This window comes from Triticum dicoccoides, chromosome 1B (assembly GCF_002162155.2).
Source record: "Triticum dicoccoides isolate Atlit2015 ecotype Zavitan chromosome 1B, WEW_v2.0, whole genome shotgun sequence".
NCBI classification, from domain to species: Eukaryota; Viridiplantae; Streptophyta; class Magnoliopsida; order Poales; family Poaceae; genus Triticum; species Triticum dicoccoides.
In genome coordinates, this window is record NC_041381.1 from 598,685,847 (window position 1) to 598,693,683 (window position 7,837).

The 7,837-nt window shown below is 46.7% G+C and overlaps 2 protein-coding genes across 2 annotated transcripts; both read right to left on the bottom strand.

The window, feature by feature from the left end:
- Positions 1-1,110: 1,110 nt before the first annotated feature.
- Positions 1,111-2,635, bottom strand: LOC119348994 (O-methyltransferase ZRP4-like). Its single transcript, XM_037617006.1, has 2 exons — positions 1,673-2,635; positions 1,111-1,578 (listed from the first exon to the last, which is right to left on the bottom strand). Exons 1-2 carry the CDS (start codon positions 2,492-2,494, stop codon positions 1,288-1,290), a joined length of 1,113 nt encoding a protein of 370 aa, XP_037472903.1. The 5' UTR covers positions 2,495-2,635; the 3' UTR covers positions 1,111-1,287.
- Positions 2,636-4,260: 1,625 nt separating this feature from the next.
- LOC119348995 (acetylserotonin O-methyltransferase 1-like) lies at positions 4,261-5,900 on the bottom strand. Its single transcript, XM_037617007.1, has 2 exons — positions 5,093-5,900; positions 4,261-4,815 (listed from the first exon to the last, which is right to left on the bottom strand). Exons 1-2 carry the CDS (start codon positions 5,870-5,872, stop codon positions 4,516-4,518), a joined length of 1,080 nt encoding a protein of 359 aa, XP_037472904.1. The 5' UTR covers positions 5,873-5,900; the 3' UTR covers positions 4,261-4,515.
- Between the last annotated feature and the right edge of the window lie 1,937 nt (positions 5,901-7,837).

Genomic DNA, 7,837 nt, shown 5'->3' on the forward strand with positions numbered 1-7,837 from the left:
TGCGACCCCGCCTTAAAAACATGCAGTTGCGCCCCCTCTTGAAAAACATGCAGTTGCGGCCCCTTCTTGAAAACCTGCAGTTTTGATCTGCCATGAAAAACATGCAGTTGCGAAACCCTCTTGAAAACATGCAGTTGCGGTCCATCTTGAAAAACATACAGTTGCGACCCCACCTTAAAAACATGCAGTTGCGACACCACCTTAAAAACATGCAGTTGCGATCCCTCTTGAAAAACATGTAGTTGCGCCCCCCTTGAAAACATGCAGCTGCGGCCCTTCTTGAAAAGCACCCAATTGCGGCGCTTCTTGAAAAACATGCAGTTGCGACCCGACTTATAAGCATGCAATTGCGTTCCCTTTTGATGAACATGCAGTTGCGATCCGACTTAAAAACTTACAGTTATGACCCGACTTGTAAACTTGTTGTTGCGACTTCATATAAAAACTTGATTTACGATCCTCTTTGAATGCTTTCGGTTGTGACCCCACTTGAAAAGTTATAGTTACGACCCAACTTGAAAACTTTCAGTTGCTACCCTATTTGAACACTCGTCGTTGCAACCGGACTAGAAAACTTGCAGTTGCAACCGCCGACTTGAAAGCTCGCGTTGCGACAATATTTGAAAACCTGGTGTTGTAAATCATTTTCTAAGCCTTATAGTTGAGACACCATTTAAAACTCATATAGTTTTGACAAAAGTCTCGCGGGAAAAAATACTTTTGGCCAAAAGGAAGCCTTAGCTTTCGATGTCATTAGAATAAAAAATTAAAAACCGACAAAAATAACATTAAATAAAGAAACAAGGAAAAAAATGAAATGAAAATTATAGAAAATGAAAAATAGAAAATAAAATAAAATAGTGAAAAAAATGCTAAAGAGTGAAGACCAACAAACGCTAAAATAACACAACAAAGCACAAAAATGTCTACGTGGCCTGATACACACAAGTAGCTCAACACAGTTGACGGCCGTGACATGCCACCATGGAAAAAAAATTCTCAAAAAAAAAAACCAACATGAAAAGAAAAACGAAACGGAGCTGTCACAACGCTGGACAACTAGGAAAGAGCGAATCACTGCCTGGTACATCCAGCGGCTGACATGGTGAATGATGCCAAACTAAAAACTCAGCTAGCTGAGTTCTAGCCAAACCGTTATTAATATCTCCACAGTCTACATAGCCCCAATCGTAGATAGGAAAATGTATCCATCAACCTATTGTCAAAGTCTGAATTTAAATGCGCACACACACACATCGACACAAAAGTACGTAATCACCAAACATTTCACGGATAGACCTCGATGATCGACCGGAACCCTAGAACCGGTATAATCTTGTAGTCGCTAAACCCAGCTTCCAGGAAGATCTTGCTCCACTCTTGCTCATCTCGCTCAACGCCATTGATGAACATGATGTACAGATCGAGCAAGGCATGCACCTCCCCGTGCTTCTTGTCTGCTCCGACCACTATATCGATGATTATCACCTTCCCTCCCGCCTCTCTTGGAGGAATGGCCTTTCTACAAATCTTCAGTATTTTGACACACTTCTCGTCGTCCCAGTCATGAAGAACCGACTGAAGACAAACATGCATGCAGATATATAACATATGCAACCTTAATGCCTGGTGCGTAGATAGTATCTTGACCAAGGAGGATGCATATACGTACCTTGAGGAAGACGGCGTCTGCGGGTGGAACGCTCTCGAACATGTCGCCGGCGACGTACTTGACGCTGGTGCCGGCGGGCGCCTTGCTGACGACGTGCTCGAGCTCCAACACGCTGCACTCCATGTGCGGGAACGCCTCCGAGATGACCTGGGCCGCCGCGCCGAGGCCACCGCCGACGTCGACCAGGGAGCTTATCCCCCGGAAAACGTCGCCGCTCTCCCTGACGGCGATGTCCATGATGAAGCGGCTGTCCGAGACCATGGCGTTGTTGATCAGCGCGTCCAATGGCGCATCGTGCTCGGACATCTCCCACAGCGCCTCGCTGTGTGCCTGCTCGAAGAGGCAGGGGTCAGGCAGCGCGTGCTTGAACCACGCACCGATCCCGAGGAATGGAGCGACCAGGACGGGGCTGAGCACAAATGCCATGATGGAGGCCGAGTTTTGCGAGCCGGCGAGGAGGCGGGACACCGGCGTGAGGGCATACAAGGGCTCGGCGGCGACGGTGCCGTTGCAGGTGCCGTTGTTCACGGGGGCAGCCGGGACGACGACGCCCTGCTGCTGGACGATGCTGAAGACGCCCGAGACGGTGAGCGTGCGCATGAGGCGGCGCAGGCAGGGGACCTTGGACGGGTGCACCGTAACCCTGGACAGTATCTGGGGGAGGGTGGCGGCGCCGCCGTGGTGGTGGATGGCGTCGGCGAGGCCAAGGTCCAGGGCGGACTTGAGCGCCATAGACTTGATGTAGGAGAATGTGGTTGTCCAGAGCTCGTGCTCGGCGTCCAGCACGGCCTGGTCGTCGGTGCTCTGGCCGGTGAGCGCCATGATCGACACAGTGTGGTTGTGCTGCTTCTGTTTGCGTTGGCAGATACTATATGTAGAGGGAGAACCAGACGTTGCCCCCTCAATATACTATACTCACTGCTTACATATACTATTTCCATCCAGAAACTCGAAATCTAAGAGAAAGGAATCTGAGATACTCTTGACTGTCAGAAACTGAATCCGACTTACAAAATCTACTGAAGAAAAATGGTGTGTGACAATCTAAGAATGGATCGCCGCCACGGTTTCCACGAGGTTTCTAGAAAAAGGAGAAAGTATGAAAATGCTTACAGGAGCAAAACTGATGAAATAACACTTACCAGCAATTTGGTGACACCAACAGAATACTTTTTGGCACTCGTGTTCCACGAGGTGGGTTTTGTATCAATATCCCCAGGTGTTTGCACATCACACATCAAAACACCATCTAGGACCATGACAGTGCGCACAGGAGTCATATCAAATGATTGGATAATACCAAACCGGAGTCATCTCCCTTTCGCCATGACGTCTCATGGCCCAAAGCCAACCAACGTATACTTGAACAAATTTCCCTTTCACCATGATGTCTCATGGCCCAAAGCCAACCAACGGCTAATTAACAAATTCCTCAAGCATTTTGGATAGGTTGTTGCGGCTCCTTTTTAATGTTTGCAAATATATCTTGGCACATCAATCTTTGCCTCTGTGGTGCAAAACTTGTTGAGATATACAGCAACATTTGGATAGGTTCCCTGAATGATTTTTAGGCGACTTTTCTTTGAACGAATAAATTCGGGGTCCATGAAGCAGAGTTGGGTGTCAAGAGTCAATATACAACTTCCACTAGCTGCATTCTGCTAGTTTAAACTACACTGTCACAATGGTTCATTCGGGGATGGCGGATCGATAATTGTGTTCAGCTTCCTTTTTTTCTTTTCAATGGCCCTTCTTCTTTCTTAAAAGAGCCAGATTCATATTCAGTTCAATCAGAATAGCATGTTTGAGTCATACCTGCTGGCAACTGTCCAATTGTCGTATCTGATTTGACAATAGCGTCAGAGACAATGGACTAGGCTTGTGCACCGTATTGTCATGTTGAGCACCTGAAATATGAATTTCCTATGTCCTCCAGCACAAGATCAGAAAAATCTCCAGGAGGAAGTGCTGAGACCTGAGATTGGCAGTGCTGCTCTTTGCCTTCAGTGTTCCATTCCATATCCCAGGTCAGTGTTACTACTCTTCAGGACATCTTCAGAACTGAAGGTTGGTCACACACCGTGGATGCCATGCTCGCTTCACAACTGCGGCAAGAACAACTTACGTGTAAGCTTTACTAGCTAAAAAAGATTACGCACAAACTTCAAAAAAAGTGACTTGCGATGCAGAGGGGAACTGGAAATGCTTGTGGATTGATCCCATTTATGCTGAAATTCTGGGCAGAATCCAGAAAGGTACAATTATTCAGGATAATTAATACTAGCAAAAATATAAACACAGCAGCCTGCAGATGCAATTTAGAAATGAATCAGAATATTAACTTTTGGACCAAAATATAAATGGCACTGAATCAACAGGGCAAATAGGCCACTGCTAAAATATACAGTACATGAATCGTATGGATTTCTTTAGTCAGCAATCAGACATGCAAATATGCAATCGGCACCACATGGAGCTATGCATAGTTCACAGTAAAACTGGCACTTGATCACGCATTAATGCATACATCGAATCACCAAAGTACCGATGCTGAGTAATAAGATAGTGGACACTGAAACAGAAATAACATCTCAATATCATTCATTATCTCCATTAACAAAATATGCGCCTTAACTGTAGATGGCAATTTATACATGAACATGACCGGAGCAGAGTCCATGTACACACATATGTCTTGCAGTAACAGAGGTAACTTATTGGTCACAGGGACTCACACCTCGCAAAATACAAGCCACATGCATACAACAAGACAGCACACATGTTGTTTGTGCTGCCTTGTGAATATGTAATACATTTACTCCACCTAATTTTGCATGGAGTGTTCAAGGATAGAGCTCAATAACAGATCTAACGCCCAGCACCGTTACAATCTTGTACCCGCTGAACCCGGCGTCCATGAATATCTTATTCCACTCAAATTCCTCTCGCTCGATGCCCTCAAGAAACATGATAAACAGATCAAAGAAAACCTGTGTCTCTCTTGTAACAGTCTCATTTGGCCCAGATCCAACCACCATATCTACGATTATCACCTTCCCACCAGCATCTCTGGGAGGTATGGCTTCCTTGCATTTTCTGAGTATCTTGACACAGTCTTCATCGCCCCAATCATGGAAAACCCACTAAAAGATGTACATCATCACAAAATGTTACAATTAGACCCTATAATATTGGAATGTTTTGAATTTTTCCATAAAAAGCTCGTTCAATTGGTACCTACAAGCGGCTAAATACATATTCCCTCTATCTCAAAATAAGTGTCTCAACTTTATACTAGCTCTAGTACAAATTTGTACTAAGTTCAAGACACTTATTTTGGGACGGAGGGAGTACTTTATGGCATCTTATTGTAAACTGTGTATGTGTGAGAAGGGAAGAAGGAAAATCTAAAGGGTGTACCTTTAGGAAAAGAGCATCCGCTGGTGGAATGTACTTGAACATATCGCCAGAAATAAATGACACATGGCCGTCAGTAGGAGCTTCTTCAATCACATGAGGGAGATCCAAGACCGTGCATTTCATTTGCGGGAATGCCTTCGCAATTGCACTGGCAGCTCCACCATGGCCCCCAGCGACATCAATAAGCGAGTTTATACCAAGAAATACATCACCACACTCCCTCAAGATGATATCCATGAGAAAGTTACTATCAGAAACCATCGCATTGTTGATTGACTGGTTGTAAGAATCATTCTTGTCAGCCATCTCCCAGAAGGTAAGGCCGTGAGCCTTTTTGAACAAGGATGTAGAGTGCTCATCTAGGAACCATGAGTTCATGCCAAAAAAGGGGACAAGAACAGTTGAATCAAGCATCAACGACAGAATAGGAAATAAATTCGATTTAACTTCATCGCTAACGAGGAGGCAAGTGGTTGGGGTAAGCACATAAACAGCTTCCTTGTCTGCCGTGGTGGATTCATGGACAGCAAAGATGCCTGATACAGTGAGCACTCGCATGAGCCGTCGTAAGCGGGGAAGCTTAGATTGATGGAGCCCGATCTTCGCGGCCAACTCAGAAGGGGTCATAGCCCCACCATGGTGTTGGATGGTGTTAGGGATTTGCAGTTCCATTGCACATTTGAGTGCCATGGACTTGACAAATCCCAATGCATGGTGCCAAAGGTCAACTTGAGCCTGGAGCAGATCCTGAGAGCTATTCTTGATTTGAGTGGGTGACATTTTGTTGAACTTGCTGTGCTTGGTTATGGGTCACACTGTTATGGGTGGGATTGGACACATGCCTGCTGGTCTATATATGCACAAACTCAACTTGCTAAGGCACAACGTAGGGCCATGGGTAATAAATTATTTAAGAATGATGAGAATTTACTTGCCAGCATTTTCTGAAGGTATTTGAGATGAACTTACAGCAGCAATATACATATTGCTACATGGCAGGAAAAAAAATCAAGTGAATGGTGGCTATCAGTTTATTGCCTATTGACATAATGTTTGTAAATTGATTTTTATTTTTCATAGTTCCACTCCCTTTTTTCAAACATTTTCTATCGAAACAGGCTTTCGCCCCGCTTTATATATAAAGCAACAACCAAACAAAATACACGGCCGAACGATACAAGGCGATGAGGTAGCCCTCTTACAAAAGCCTTACCTTCTTTTAAATGAAAATATCAGGCTCTACTCTCGAATTTTTTCTGTTAGACACCGGAAGTGGAAGACATAGTTTTGCCACACCCAATGAAATGGTTGTACATATTCTGCTTCGTAAAAATATGTAGTTGAACAGGAAAAATAATCACTTGGCGGTAAATTTTATTCCTTGGGGCATACGAGCTACCAAATTACACACCTCGAGAAAATAGAGCAATTCCACAAGCCTGAGTTCCATTCGTGATACGAACCACTATCTTATCACACGGTCAAGACACGCTTCTCACACCCGAAATATAGAACATTATCTACCTAGGACATCACGCTGTCTACTTTTTTAGAGAAAAGACCAAATGCTCTGCTTTATATAGAAAAGCAGGATTTTCAGTGGGAAAACCAGCAACAGCATCAGGATACAAGACCTGATAAAACTAAACAAAGAGGCAGCAACCAGAATGCCGAAACAGCCTACACAGCAGGCACTACCCAGACACCCCACTGACAACCACCTTGATGGCAACCCAAAACAAGCTGACGCTCTCCCGCCTTGTTCTGAATCATCTCCATTGCACAGGGCAACGCCTCCCTATGGTTTGCATGACGGGAGCACGCCGGTCATGAACGAGCTGCAAAAGGGGAAGGCCGCAGAGGGGCGATCCGGCGTCAGGGAGGGTGTGCTTGCCCTATCCCATGAAAGCGTGCCCGCCCAGGCGCCAGCTGATCCAGAGAAGCACCGTCACGAGCTGGTTCAGGAGGCTACATGTAAGTGTGACCACGACCAAGAAGAGGCTGGAGCGACTAGGGCAGCCGGGTCTGGGAGCGACGTGCATGGCCTTTTTCATGATACTCTGGTCATTGGTGCATGTGGCTATTCAGAGGTGGGGCTAGAGGGGCAGGGGTCAGATAGTGCTGTGGCTCCGACTCGGTCAAGGGAGGATAGCGGGTCAAACGAAGGAAGGGACTCCACGGAAGGGGTTTTCGGGCCACACTCTCCTAGGGAGGGCCCAAACATGGGGCCACATGTGCTGGGCCTAGAGTTGATGGGCTCGGAGGGGTCGGAAAAGGCTGAGGCCGGTGGAGGGGCGGAGCCAATCGACCCCCTTGGCCAATTCCTCATCGACTGCACATCTCCGCTGCGAGCCGCACTCCTCCCCAACCCTGTAGATGGCGGCAAGCAGGATGGGGGCGCTGATGGGAAGCTCACAAGGCGGAGCAGCGGCAGGCTCGCCGCCAAACCAACAGCGAAGTGGTCCACCATGGATAAGGTGCAGCTCGTCCTCATGAAGAAAGGGGATGTCTGGGCGGGGGATTCGCCGGTGGTGGATGCAACGGCGGCGGACCTGCAAAAGTACAGGGATCTGTACAAGCAGCCGCTGCCCGACAAGTTCGTCGCCGCGGTCACTGAGCTGGTGAACTCAACGGGCGGCCACGGCAAGAAGACCGGACACGTTGAACTGGAGCAGGCGCTAGTGGCAGCCGCCTGAACTGTCACTTAATTTTCAGTTAGGTGTGCGTGTTTCAGTCAGTTTCCAA

What these genes read in the sequence shown, in the direction of transcription:
- LOC119348994 (XM_037617006.1), bottom strand. Translation starts at nt 2,494, where the DNA reads ATGGCGCTCACCGGCCAGAGCACCGACGACCAGGCCGTGCTGGACGCC. An exon ending in CAGACGCCGTCTTCCTCAAG is followed by an intron (nt 1,579 to 1,672) that starts GTACGTATATGC and finishes GTTTGTCTTCAG; the next exon opens with TCGGTTCTTCATGACTGGGA.
- LOC119348995 (XM_037617007.1), bottom strand. Translation starts at nt 5,872, where the DNA reads ATGTCACCCACTCAAATCAAGAATAGCTCTCAGGATCTGCTCCAGGCT. An exon ending in CGGATGCTCTTTTCCTAAAG is followed by an intron (nt 4,816 to 5,092) that starts GTACACCCTTTA and finishes TACATCTTTTAG; the next exon opens with TGGGTTTTCCATGATTGGGG.